General features: G+C 41.0%; 1 protein-coding gene across 2 annotated transcripts in view; it reads left to right on the forward strand.

The window, feature by feature from the left end:
• Positions 1 to 14,384, forward strand: part of zdhhc9 (zDHHC palmitoyltransferase 9) — a 34,953-nt gene extending 20,569 nt beyond the window's left edge. For both annotated transcript variants that reach the window (XM_087851455.1, XM_087851451.1), the window contains exons 4-9: positions 2,614 to 2,751; positions 2,959 to 3,005; positions 3,697 to 3,801; positions 8,083 to 8,186; positions 8,347 to 8,419; positions 11,677 to 14,384. In XM_087851455.1, the coding sequence (XP_087707581.1) occupies positions 2,614 to 2,751; positions 2,959 to 3,005; positions 3,697 to 3,801; positions 8,083 to 8,186; positions 8,347 to 8,419; positions 11,677 to 11,859 (650 nt within the window). In that variant the 3' untranslated portion in view covers positions 11,860 to 14,384. The remainder of the gene's footprint in view (positions 1 to 2,613; positions 2,752 to 2,958; positions 3,006 to 3,696; positions 3,802 to 8,082; positions 8,187 to 8,346; positions 8,420 to 11,676) is intronic.
• Positions 14,385 to 14,681: the final 297 nt, after the last annotated feature.

The following is a 14,681-nucleotide window of genomic DNA, read 5'->3' on the forward strand; positions in this document are numbered from 1 at the left end:
TTTAATCAAGTTTAAGTGCTTATAGATTTATTATGGAGTGAACAGTGTGCACTCCATATGCAACCTGCAAATCTGGGGCAATCAAAGTAAACACAATCTGCATAAATGGAAGCTGATGTTTGTCCATATGAAATGGTCTTTTTACACTTGTTTGCTGTTTTGTTTGCATCCCAATAACTGCTAAAATCTTTTACCTGAGCTACTTTTCTGTCTGCTTATATCGTCTTTGGGTTTCAGTAGGGATGCATCTATATATCACTTTGGCCAGTTTGTTAGGTACACCTGTTCAACTGCTTGTTGACATAAATATCAAATAAGCCGTCACGTGGCGGCACCACGATGCTTTCATCTATTAGAGAATGGTCAAAATGAGCTGTGGAGGTTCAAACTGAGATGAGGCAATTAATAAAGGCGATTTAAGGTCAGAGAATGAGAAAATATAGAAGTTCTCTTTGCATAAATGACTTATGGATAAGTGACTTATAGTCTTGCCAGAGGTCAGGGGAGAGTGTTTCACGCTGACAGGAAGGCAGCAGTAACTCAAATAACTAATAATTACAATCAAGGTATGCAGAAGAACCACTCTGAAAACACAACTCATTGAGCCTTGAAGCAGACGGGCTACAGCAGCAGAAGAACACACTGGGTGCTGCTCCTGTCAGCTAAGAACAGGATACCGAGGCAACAATTTGCACAGGCAAACCAAAGCTGGGCAGGACAAGACTGGAAAAACATTGGCACAATTTCTGCTTTGATATTTAGATGATATGCTCAGAGTTTGGTTAAATGACATGAAAGCATGGATCCATCCTGCCGATCCAACAGAGCACCTTTGGAATATGGTGAAATGGGAGATTTAGGATTTGTGCTAATGTAACAGATAGACAGTGTTGGGGAGTAACGCAATACATGTACCGCTGTTACGTATTTAAAATACAAAATATGAGTAACTGTATTCCGTTACAGTTACTGTTTAAAAAGGTGGTATTTAGAATACAGTTACTTTGTTGAAATAAATGGATTACACGGCGGTACTTCCCTGTTTCATATTGTGGCGGGTCAGGACTGTTTGGGTTTTGTTTGACAGCTACGTCCTGTTGTTCCAGGCGGCAGTGTTACGGTTGCCATGGTTACAGGGTGCCGCTCTCTCTCTGCGTGTTTCCTGGGTGAGAGAGCAGCTTTTTGTTGTTGTTGTGCTAAGCTAACAGGCAGAATGCTACAGGTATTAGCTCTAAAGAATGTAGCATCATGGGCAGTGTAGTCCGTGCTGCAGGGAGAATGGACTGTCATACCCGTTATGTGTCTGTGAGCGAGGGAGGGAGAAAAAGGAAAAGTACGAGCTGTCATCGAGCAGAAACGGGAGCTGGAAGCATGTAAATATAATAATAACCACTGCAGCCAAGAAGAGAGCCTGACGAGCCCAGTTGTAAGTAAGCTATTAAGACTCGACTGTACACCGTGTTCGTGTTTTCCTCTGAAACAATAAGTTCTGTTGGAGCAGCCTTTCAACTCCTCTCTCTGTCTCTCGCTAGCAAAGTTGACCCAGACAACAAAGTAAAGCTAGTTTTCAGCTACGAGCCGACACAGAACCCACCGTATTAGCCAGAGGTCCCTTTACTACGGTTCGGAGCCGCGGACCTTCAGTAACAGTAATAAATCACAGCAATAGTACATTCATGTAGTTGTAAACAGCATGATAATATATTAAGTAATCCAAAGTATTCAGAATACGTTACTCTCATTGAGTAATGTAACGGAATACGTTACAGAATACATTTTGGGGCATGTATTCTGTAATCTGTAATGGAATACATTTTAAAAGTAACCTTCCCAACACTGCAGATAGACTATTTACCATCTTAGATTAGCTGAGGTTTTTTGGTTTTAGTGGGTAAAAAATCTGACCAAGTTCTAGAGTGAAAGTTTTGAGATCACCACAAACATTAGTTTTCATCCTCTGTGCGTCTGTACTAAATTTCATGAATATTCCTCCATTACGAGTTAAGATATTTCAGTGAGAGTCATGCTACTCATATGCGTTTTATACACTCCTATCATTCCTTTCCAGCTCGTTGCTTTACATTTAATATAGATGTGAACATAAATTTTGAAAATTGAAGTATTACCTCTTTAGCGACTACTTGATCCCATCATCTTGGCTCAACATTTACATTGTGTTCCATAAATATAACAATCATCCACGGGTCCGCTTGAATCTACAAACCGGTTCACATCCTGTCTGTTTGCCTCCGTGTTTACTTGATATTGTTGTGAAACTTCATCTGGGGATTGCAGCGGTGTCGGCTGCGGAGGAAAGTGTAAAGTAAGATGTTTACTTTCATTGTCCGTTTGACCCTGCCCTGCTTTCATATGGCTCTCCTCCAGCTGATAGAGGAGCAGCAGCAAAGAGGAAGCGATCACTATATTTAGATTCAGAAGCTGATGCATAAAGCAGCCTTTGACTGAAAGACTGTTATTGAAATTTGTGTATTTTTAACATTCTTTTGATTCCCAAAATTGTCTACTCTCCAAGAAGGCTTGTTTTTCAGATTCTGGAACATTTTACATATTTATAGTTCCCCTTTTGTTCTTTCTTTTCTTTCTTTTCCTCAGACCGTTTTGATCACCACTGTCCATGGGTGGGCAACTGCGTGGGCAAGAGAAACTACAGATACTTCTACCTGTTCACCCTGTCACTCTCCCTGCTCACCATTTATATCTTCACCTTTGACATCGTCCACGTGGTCATGCGTAAGTATCCTGTCATTCAACTGGCCAATCAGAGAGAACACATGAGCCTAATCTGTAGCCACACCACATCATCCTGCTTCCTTCTTTTGCTGAACATAGGATGAGACAGACAAACTGAAAGAGTATTTCCTCATATGGATGATAAGCTCTGGGTTTATTACCTTAATAACAATAATGACCTTGTAATTTCTGCTTCCCTGTCCACAGGCTCAATGAACGGTGGCTTTTTGAACACTTTGAAGGAAACACCTGGAACATATCCTTTAAAACTGAGTGTGTGGGTGATATGTTTGCTGGATTTTTATGAACACCAAAAACTGTGCAGCCTTTGCCCAACCTTAGCATAGTTAAGCATAAGTTAACAGAACTCTCATTACTTGAATGACAAAAACTCATCCTGCAATTGAAGATAAGTCGCTAAACTGTGACAAATAAAAAGAAAAAAATTACAACTTGCTCATATTTTGCACAGACCCTTCTGCAAGATTCTCATTATAAAATAATTCACCTGGAAACACTCTAAAATCGTCCTGAGACAGTGGCATCAGGCCACACACGGAGATAATCTTAGGCTTGTTAGTTACCTAGCTACTGCTCATTAAAAACTGCAGATTTATTGATGAGAGGCAAGAAATGATAAGTGTCTGTTTATCTGCCTTTTCTCATGTTACAGAAATATTAGAAATTTTAATGGAAAACAATTTTTAAAGTCGTTGCACATTTCATGGATTAAAATTTTAATTAAGTTGTTTCTAAATAGTCTTATTTTTTCCTCCTTTTTGCACAGTTAGAAGGTAAAGCCGCTTCTTTCATCGCTCTTTGTTCTCCCACTGACATTCACTGCCTTTAACCATGTTATGTAACTTTTTGCTACGCTGTCCGCGGTTTAATCAGTAACCTCGAGTCAGCCAGAAACATCTGTTACTGTTTTCTTAACTGGAGCTCACTGTGCTGGAGGTGCTGGTGTGTTTCTTCACCCTGTGGTCAGTGGTGGGACTGACTGGCTTCCATACCTACCTGATCTCTCTCAACCAGACCACCAACGAGGATGTAAGTACTTGTTGAATAACTGCTTGGGTCTACAGTTCATTTTGGTTCGAGCCGTGAGGCACAGGTGCTGCATCATGGCTTCTGCAACTCAATCTCAGTTAGTCCGTTCTTTATTATTTATTATTATTTATTGTTTTCATAAAAAATGAAGATGGAAAATGACAGATGAACCCCTGAAATAATTAGGCAGCGATTGCTTCATGAGCGCACATACAACATTGGTTCCCCTGTACCCATAAAAGACTAAAACAACTGAGAGTGAGAAAACTGGGAACTCTGCATGCTCATATGGTTCGACGTTTCAGTCACAAGGCAGGTCCCAGCTAAAGCATCTCTTGCTCTGTCATCTTTTTTCACTCAAACGGAGACCGTAATTTGCAAAGTAACATCATGTAAGATGAGACGAGACAGTCTGGGACATTCACAGCAGTAGAGTGGACCGAGCAGGAATAAATAGGTGCAGCATAATCTAACAACAGAAATACTATATAAAAACAACTAGAAGGAATATGTACGCTCTAAAAAGCAGAAGAAATATATGCATTAATAATAATAATACAACTGACATTTTAGATGCCTCGTAGCAGCAAAAATTGAATGTTTCAGTGCAGTGGCTGCATGTTAATAGCAGCAAATACTGAGTATCACACATGTGTACCTTTAGTGAGTCTGACAGCACCTGGGTGAAAATACCTCCCAATTCTCGCCTTCACACTGTCACTGAAGGAGTTGCTCATAGCTGTCAGAGTGACTTGAATGGGGTGGGAGGTGTTGTTTGACGTGCGATGACAGTTTAGCCATCATTCTCCTGTCACTCATTACCTCTACTCGACCACTGACTCCATTCACACTTGAAGTTGGTTATTGAGGCCACACAGTCATTAGGAAAGTGTTTACTGAGGCGGTCCTGCAGACATCTCTGCAGCTGAGTTATTTTGAACCAAAGAAGTGACACACTGCAAGTCATCACAAGAATACAGATTGAGCTTTGTCCATCGTTTATGTACAGTCTATTCTGGTTATAGACAATTATCTCATTTATTTTATTTTTCCAAGTTTTCTGCAACTATACTCTGATTCTTCAAACTTTATTTTCCGTCACATAACAACAGAAATTGATATTTGGCAGAATTCAGTGAGCTGCCTACTCTGTAGGCTGCATTCGCCAAGCTGATCCTACACAGTGTTTCGAGCATCAGTTTTAGTGTTCGAGTGGGTTTCATAGACTTTAGCCCAAGTGAACCGCTGCTCAGACCAGTTTACGTTTACATTTCATTAAATCCACATGTGGCTTAACACATCTGGTCAAGCTGCATCTGGATTAACACAGAGACACGTTTACTCGTCTCTGTGTGTTTCTTTGCAGCCTTCTCATTGTTGGAGGAACGTGTACGACTATTTCAGCTCAGGAAGGCGATAATACAGCTAAAGCTGTTTGTTACCTGCCAGAAACCCGCGAGGGGAATATGGAGAGGCGTTTATTCTCAGTTCTTTAATGCCCCATTAGGAGCACTGAAATGCTTCGGGGTTGAACAAAGTCCAACCCCACTGACCAATAATAGAGATGAAGATAAACGCACATATTACAGTAATGCTCCTATTTTTAAGAGTGATGGGTTAGATGTGTTTTCTGGTGAGGTCTTGGTTTATATCTTGAAGGTAATGGTCAGGTGGATACATCATTAGGATAAATCTCAGTTTTAGCAACATTGTGATCGGGCAGATTGGCTTCCTGTGGCTGTAAAGATAAACATGCATCACCGTGGTCCAACACTGCAATTTCTAAGACCAGAGCGCTGTTACCTTGACAACAGCTCCTCCTCGTTCAGCGCTGAAGGACAGAGGGCTGGTAAACTGTAGCTCATTAAAACAAGGTTGGTATATTGTAAACAAAAGAAAAGCAAATAAAGTGTCTGACGACCAACAGAAAGAAAACAGAGACATAAAAAAAATGAGATATTAACTCGCTCTCATTTAAGAGATTGTACACACAGAATTCACCAGCTTGTTTGTTATTTTTCTGTAAAGGTTAATTATTTTTTATCTAAATCAGGAACACTGAGACAGAAAACCACCAGCAGGAGCAGCTTATTCTGCTCCGACTCTCAGCCATGCGACAAATTGTTTGCAGTTGGACTCCTCTCAGCCAACCAGCAGGCCGACGGAGCGTAATGATCTAAAAATATGCACGAAAAGCTTCTGTACTTAATAAAAGCACTGACAAAATGAAGCTGAAATAAGTCGAAAACAGACGCGCCGGTCTCTTTCTCCCAGCTTGCCAACTACATTTAGAAAAAGCTTCTCCGGCTGAATGAGGAGGAAAAAAGTATTGATTGGTTGGCCACATTAGCACGGAGTCGTTATTTAGTCACTGCACACAGAAACACAGAGTCAGGCTGATGCGAAGCAGATGATGAGCGGCGGACGTGCAGGTGGATGAATTCACAGAGGGAGTAATTTGTGTTGTGTGTGTGTGTAAATATACTGACATTAAACAGCACGTATTCTTTAAAGGAGGCTTTGTTAGCCCAGATCTAACTGCAGAGGCTCTGACGAGAAGCAGAAGCAGCAGCAGCATCGATGTGGTGGGAGGTTCTAGATGGCTGAAAGCAAGAGAGTGCACTCATACTTTGTTGTAATGATTAATTTATAATTCCCCTTCTTCTTTCCTGTGGGATGGCTGGCCTCATTTTTTCCCCATTTAATCTGTAATGAAGCAGTGGAAGGTGCACCTAAAACGTGTAACGTTGCTTCAGGAGTTGAAGCAATAGCTGTCAGCCCAGCTGTTTCAATATCTGCGATCGGGCTAATAATAGATGCATCGATACCTGCAGGGGCCGGGCACGGCGCCAGAAACACTGCTGTGGCAGAGACGAGGAGGGGGAGTGAGAGGAGAGAGGGAGGAGAAGGCGAACGGGGGGAGGAAGGCACCTTGAGCGTTATGGTTGCTCTGGTCTCCCCGTAGGACGACACATGCTCGATGAAGTGTGTCACACATGCAGACACACGGAGGCGTGTGTGAGGCGCCTCGTGTGCAGGCTCCTGACCTACATCTATGACACCTAGAATGAAGCTTTTTGTGCGTCCTGCTGGAGGGTCAGGGAGTGCGTGCTATGCTGCGAACAGAGACGAGCCTTTAAAACGATCACAGATGCACTCAGTCTGCTTTATCTACGTTTCCTGTTTTTAAAAAAATCGAATCTAATGTGGCTCTAATGCAAAATCTGCAAATAACTGTTGTCCACGTTGAAGGTCATTGGATTATAATGGAAATATTTGTTTTCTATTTTGTGTATTTTATTTTATGATGTTGTGTAACTGTGCTAGATTTATTCACACGAGAATTTTTTTTTAAAATCTGCACTCATTGCACTTTTTGTTATTAAATGCAGTGACACGCTTGATCACTGCAGAGATGACAGTATAATATAAAGTTAACTATTTAACCCCAAAATAATTTATTTAAATAAAACATGGAATCATCTACAGTTTAAAGAAAAGATGTCTGAAAAGTGAAGAAGTGTCTTAAACCTGCTGTCTTTCTACCAGCCAGCAGGGGGGGTGATTCCTGTGGTTCCAAAAATGAGCTGTATTAATGTATTAAAAGTATCTAATAGCTTGTTTCAGGTCTTATTTAATGGAAAATTATGTTAATTTTGGAGCTAAATAGACTATAAACTTGTGCATGATTAAGGTCCAGGTTTCTCCTATATATGAAAGCAGTGTCCTTGATTTCTTCTTTCAGGTATTTAAAAGAAATTTGTTTTAAAATCTGTCTTTGCAAGAAATATTCCTAAAGATCCTAAAAATTATAGGCGGTGTCAATAAAATGAAGCACAGATTTGTATTTGTATTAAAAAAAACAGCTATATATGCATAGCATGGCATATATGCATAAGTAAAATAATGTTTTAACCCTTTAATCCACAAAAAAGCTGCTGTGTAGAGGTTTTATTGCAGAATAAAACCTCAGTATGAACTCAGATTTTTAATGAATGAATAAAGTGGTTCTAATCTTCCACTGCCCTGCCTGTTTGTACCCATCAGCACATAGATTTCCCAGTAAATCAGTATTCATTAACTCCTGACAAGCTAGATTTTAGTGGGTCAAACCCAACACTGTGGGGATGACTTCTATAAATGGAAGTATGCTTTTGAATAAGGTATAAGCACAGGGAAAATCTTCATGAAAGAAAAGTGAGTGCTACTGCGGATGATTGATAGTTTGGCAGGGTTTGCTTCTTCACTGATTTATGTTGTGGTGAATTTTGTTTTGCATAGATTAAAGGATCCTGGTCGGGAAAGAACCGAGGCCAGAACCCTTACAGCCACAAGAACATCATCAAAAACTGCTGTGAGGTGCTGTGTGGCCCGACATACCCGAGGTAACTGCTTATTGTATCTTAGCCTCACAGTTTTTGGTTTTTTTTGGTCATTTTGTCACTGCGAGACTGTTTCCCGCACTGTTGTCTGAGCTTGGTGGCATTGCTTTGTTTTGGTGACTAATGAGCAGTAAGTGAATGATTGCTTCGTCTCACCCTACAGCGTGTTGGACAGAAGAGGACTACTGCAGGAGGATACACTCATTTCCTCCAGCAACCCCGTGCCACAAACTACGGTAAGTGCCCACAAACACACACATGCACTCTTTCTCATTGTAGTCTCCTCATTCAGACACACAGATTCGTGAGTGGATGGAGGCTGCAAAGCACAGAATAATGAATATAGAGCAGACATAAAACAGTTGAAACCACTTAGAATTGAAAGAAGAAAGGAGGTGTGTGTGTGTCGGTGTCAGAGAAGGGCCATTTTGTGCCTCTTCTTAGCATACAGATGCTGGCGTTTTGCATTCACTTGTGTTTGTTCCACTACTTTAAATGCGAACAGGACCACTATAGTCAGGATTATTTCCATCTGCAGTAATTTATATTGGGTATTATAGCTCTGTTCTGGGACCTCCTCGCTCTTTTATGTACAAAAATGGAGCAGCAAGACCTGCACAGAATAGAACAGGTATTAGTGAAAATAAATAAGGCACTGGTTAAGCCAAATACAGCATGAAAGCTGGAGATGAAGTGCAAGTGGGTCACAAAGTGGCTTGCAGATGCACAGCAGCTGAGGACCGGTGAAAGCCACTTAAACAGCGCAGCCTGTGTAAGATTTGTTTGTATGTGTGGACGGGTATCAGCTGAACTATTAGCGAACATGTGCTTTCACTGAGATCACGTGATCAGCTGGGATTGAGGCCGAGCTTGACTTCAAGATCTGCTTTTTACTTTTCGATATATTTTGTTGGATAATGTAGGACAGTGGAGAGAAAATGGGAAAGACCAGGGAAAGGTGCACAACAAATGGCCACCTGCTTAAACGAACACTATACAGAGCAGCCATTTAAGTCTTGGAAATGTTAAAGTTAAAGTGAAAAATCCTGTAACTGTCGCTGTGTCCATGCATGGTGGTTTAATACTTTTCTAGTTGTTCTGCAAACAATAATTGCATTTTTGGAAGTGCACTTACTTTTAAATCTAAAAACTTTTAGATCTTTTCTGTGCCTATATGGGTTCTCTGCAGGCATTCCTGCTTTCTTGCACAGTCCAAACACATGATTTGGTTGTTTGCATCACCGTGCTAGCCCTGTGGTGGATTGGCAGCCTGTCCAGGTTGTCCTGTCACCCTTCCTGTGACAGATGAGATGGGCTCCAGCCTCCCTGTGACCCTGAATTGAATATGCACTTGGATGATTAGTGTGTTTTGCTGCATATGAAATCATGTCTACTATATAATAAATGTGTTCTGAGATCTCATGTCAGGTTTTGTATTGTTGATTGTCATTTATGCTTAGAAATATCTACTTATATATGCTTAGAGTTTTATAATTAGTTTTAGATTGGTAGAAGTTTGATCCTTAATAAACTTTGTGTGCATTCCAGAGCACTCTGGGAGCATGGGAGAGGTCGTACCTTCTCTTATTGTTTTATGGTAGGATAAACGTGGCTATATCTGTTTTAGTCTAAGTGCCTTTTGTTTAGATGAACTGTTGGACTTCCAGACCAGCAGGTTTAGGGAAGTCATTTATGGGGTCACACTCTGACCCCCCCACACACACAGGCAAGGTACTCTTTGTTTGTATGTAGACGTCGTATGTTAATGAAGCTATGTATATTCATGTAACCTCAATAAAAGAGCAGTGTTATGGGGAAGCGGATGAGAGCGACTGGGGTCAAGCGAAGGAACGGCGTTTGTCGTGGTTCTCTCCCTCATGCATGAGAAACATGAAGAACTTTGCCTACTTGGTGTTTAATGCTTTTCGCTGTGTAGTTGAATTGTCCTTAACGTTCCAGCGAATAGGTTTGTAGCATAAACCTATCATCTCAAAATGGACATCGAAACAAATACATAGTGTTCAAAAAGATCTCGATGAAGTACTCAAGTTGAAAAATCTTTACTGGCATACATTGTGTTGAGAGCAAAATGATGTGACAGCGGTCAGTGGAAACCCAAATCACCAAGCCCTTTGAGGGATGGATTCAAAATTACACCAAAAATCAAAGTTAAGATTGTTGAAGTTATCGTTTTTGATAAAGGAATTAGTTCCAGCAAAGGAGAAGAAGAATCACAAAGAGATTTTTTATAAATTATATAGTTTTAAAAATGGTACTAAAGAGGAAATCCACAGCTTGAACTGGAAGTAAACCAATAAATGATCCAGCAGTACTCAAGCACTTCATGGCATTGGGGAGGTGTCTTCTCTGTGAGCTTTTTCAGGTTTTATTCTTTTACATTGATATTTCTACATTTATTTTATTATCTGACTGATTTTAACTGAGTTCGGAAAATGTGACGAGGCACACGTTTGTTCATCAAGTAAGCATCAGCATGTGAATCCGATTCTGCTGACCATCTCTGCTCGGCAACTGTCAGTCAAAGCTGATTCAAACATACTCACACAGCCCAGAATAAGCTGTTACTGAAGTACCAATAAAATAAAACACAACTTTCAACTTTGAATTTGACTTCAGTCTTTAAAAAAACAAAAGCTGAGCCAAAGGAAGTCAGTACAATATCAGTAACGCGTGACCTGTTGGTACTCTGTCGTCACTGAGCTGAACTTTAAGTGGTGATTTTAGCCGTTTTTCCACTGGAAACGAGCGTCAGCCGACAATGTTTTGATGGAATGACTCAGTGTATTGCTGCTATTGCTTCATTACAATCTGTTGTGATGGCAATAACGACCTCTGTTGTACTCGGTCTTACCACAAAGGCTTCTGAGTGCTTTAGTGGGTGTTTTTATGTCGCAGCATCACAGTTGAGCGAGACGCAGGCACAAAACCTGCAGGTGTGCAGCTCGGATCAAAATGAAGGCGGCATTCAGAGTTGGGTGGGGTACAAAACACGAGTTCAGAGCACACCGTTTTATCTTTTTGTTTTTTTAATTTAGCAACTCTCCATCTCTTCCTCATATAGAAAATGTAAATGTGATAATAGTATATGAATTTCTAATATAAAAGGAGCGACTGCGTTGTCTCCACCCAGTCTGGAACAAAAGATTCGCCTGTTTTATGTTCTACTTCCTGTTAATCATCTGATTCAGATCAGTTTGTCGTTACTGCATCTTTTCAGCGTGCTGTCCTCCAGGGAAGAGAATTGCACATCAATTCCAGTTAATAGCTGCTACGAAATTGGGGGTTGCTGTCAAACCAGTGGCAGTGAGGCTTTTGCACACCCAAGTCAAGTGCAAGTCTCACTTTATTCTAACTCAAAATAATATTACAGTATTGACATAATAAGTATGATAACACCACTGATTGCAGCAATATTGGCACTGCTATAAACCCCACATTTTCAGTGACCATGTCCACTGTCCTCTACCTACAGAAAACCACAGCTCCGCTCATCCCCAACGAGCACACACCTGATGATGCCAAGCCGAGCATTGCTGCCTCTGCGGAGAAGAGCGCCTCCCCGAAAGAGGAGCACCCCGCAGCTACGAAAGTCCCACCCCTGGCTTCACCCGAGACTGATGCAGAGGCTTCCATCACCAAGGAAAGGGCCCATTAGCTGCATTAGAGGGCAGCTCTCATCGGGGCTGCTCCTCCAGCATCCTGCCTGGTCAGGAACTGAAGCATTAATAATCAATGTCTGACTACTGCGAGGAGGACTCAGTTATTCTCCGACTCCTGCCCATCAATCCCTCAGAAGAGCGGAGATTTTGCTGCAGCTCCTCCTCTTCCCTGCTTTTTCTCACTGGTAGCTGCAGAGGAGTTTGATTGACGTTCGCTCCTGCAGGAGAAGTAATTAAATGGAAAGTCAGCAGCTTCCCGTCTCCTGAACACTGCATGGAAAAAAAAAAACGCATAGGGGGAAAAAAGCTGCTGGGGTGCCGCAGAAAGACACTCCCCAAGCTCTCGACGGCCCCACAGTTCACCCGTGGGCTTCCTCTGACTGTCAGTACTCAAGTATGTTTATATTTAAAATAGCGTAATGACATTTATTATAAGAGGCCAGTTCAAATATCCTTGCAAGTCTCTGGCAAAAACAGAAGCTATCACTTCTGGACATGTGTACAACTTCATACATACAGTCAGTTTATGTTGTGCATACATTACACGCCCTATGCAAACCACGAGAAGGCTGGAGAAGCAGCTTGGAGAAGAGTGTGGTGATGAAGGGTTTCTCCTTTCAGTCAGAGCTCCTGATGTCCAGGCGGCAGGAGAACGTGTGAATCCTTAGCTGAGAAATTCATTTAAGGCTCCTTCCAGGCAAAGTCTACCTTGTACTCTGATACTGCTGCATTCAAGTACTGGTGTCACTGATGTGCATCTTTTCTTAACAAAGTGATCTCATCCAGACCAACGCCTGTCCTTTCATTTTTTACGTTATTTTCTTTTTTTATCTAATCGAGGATGTAGTGTGCCATCGGCGCTCTGAAACAGATGAGTCACGCACATTTAAAGTCTCATACGTGAGAAAAGGCCTGATGAGCGTAGAGACACTCGTAGTACCAGTGCCTTAATGTAACGGTTGCATCCATCTGTAGCAGCTGAGGTTCACCAACAGAGGAGCCCTTCAAATCATTAATCCAGTGCTAACCTGTGGAGGTGATATAAAGGAAAAAGCATGAATCTTCTACTTAACACTACGATTTTTATGTTGTTGACAAACTGTGAATTTTCCAAATCTGAGAAGGAATAATCGCTATTTAGCTGAAAGGATCACAGAGACCTGTGAGTTTATGTTGCTGCGTTTTAAAATATCGCAGGTCACTGAAAAGGAGCTTGTGAGTAATAAACAACTAAGCAAAGCCATCTTTTAACTGCAGGTTGCTTCAGCAGCGATAGATGTGCTGAAAACTCAGCTGCTGGGTGAGGATGAAAGAACGAAGTGTGTAGCCAGAGTTAATTATTCAGCCTTTGAGCTCCTCCTGATCTTCCTCCCAGTCCTCTCTCTTCCTGCCGTGTTCTGCCTCTGTGGAAAAGTCTCATATCTTACTCCTCTCCTCCTTTTACTTGCACAGTTTTTTTTGTACAGTACGCCCACGACCGGTGCAGCTTTCGCTGCAACCAGCTGTGTCAGGCTCATTATCGCAGAGAATGTTTTTAAAAAAACAAACTTTTATCCTCACCCCCCCTACGTGTCTTTTATTTTGCTTTGGTCACAATGATCGCCTGAGGGTACAGCATCTGTGCAAAGACCAATCAGAGAAGGAGTCAAGCAGATCCTTTGTATTAATTGATGTTAGCTGATAGTGAGAGTTAGTGATTGTGCCGTATGCAAGACAGAGTTTGTGTTTGTGAAATATACTTGTGTAGAAGTTTTAGCACCGTATCAGACTCTAAAATCAAGGGTAGAGAATAAAGTTTAGGGTGAATTGAGGACGGGCATGCCATCGTTTTTATTTAACTGTCAGACTTTACAGCTTTAAAAACTTGATGGGGTAAAAGCATTAAAACTTCATTAACTCGTTCATTCTCTAACTGTTTCAGCTCTCGAGGAATTCTTTCTACCTGCTCTCAGGTAATCCCTGACATGTCTCTGTTGGAGGATGCTGTGAAGTGTGTAGTAGTGTAAAGAAGTGTAATTACTGAGTATTTGTTTGGAAAACTCAGAGAAATGCTCAAATTTACAGTAAACCGAGACCTTTTTTTCTTTGTTTTCAACTAAAGCTGAACTTAGTGGGCTTTCTTGTGGAAAGTATTTAAAGATAGTTTGGTGTATTTAATTGTCACCGAGAAGCAAGAATGTATGATGTTCGATTTTTGAGAAGGGAAAAAAAAAAGGGAAGCTCGTGATGTTCAAAGGATGAAATTGAAGGTTTAGCTGAAAGTCTGCAGACCACAGAGAGACCGAGCCGAGCTCTTGTATTTATTCCTGTTTTCAAAGCGGGATCAGACGTGAATGCTCTGATCTGATTATTACATCGCATTATGTATACAGATACAGTACTATACCGTTGATGGAACACTTATTTATGTCCACTTTGTTTGGTATCAACACTGTGATATATGTATTTCATTCAATTTATTCACTTCTTTTTACATGATCATTGTGTCTGGTAAATAAAAAAACATGTTGTCTTATTATAACTTTGTTAAAGTTTTCTTCTGTCAGCGGGAGGCTGCTCGGTTGTTCTTATTTAAAAAGCATTCAGCGGGAGATTTGTTTGATATGCAGGGTAATCGCGAACCGCTGAATCATGGAAGAGAAAAGTTAACACAAAAAAAGAGAATAGATGGGGAAAACACCTTTTCATGGAAGCTTGTTTATATCACTGAAATAAATACATTGGCATCATAAGTCATAATTTCAGTTTATGTAAAAAAAATCACTATTAACTAAGCTAAAACAAAATTTTAGCTTGCTGTGAATGTTATTGTTGCACC

This window comes from Neolamprologus brichardi, chromosome 2 (genome assembly GCF_056152115.1).
Source record: "Neolamprologus brichardi isolate AB-2024 chromosome 2, ASM5615211v1, whole genome shotgun sequence".
NCBI classification, from domain to species: Eukaryota; Metazoa; Chordata; class Actinopteri; order Cichliformes; family Cichlidae; genus Neolamprologus; species Neolamprologus brichardi.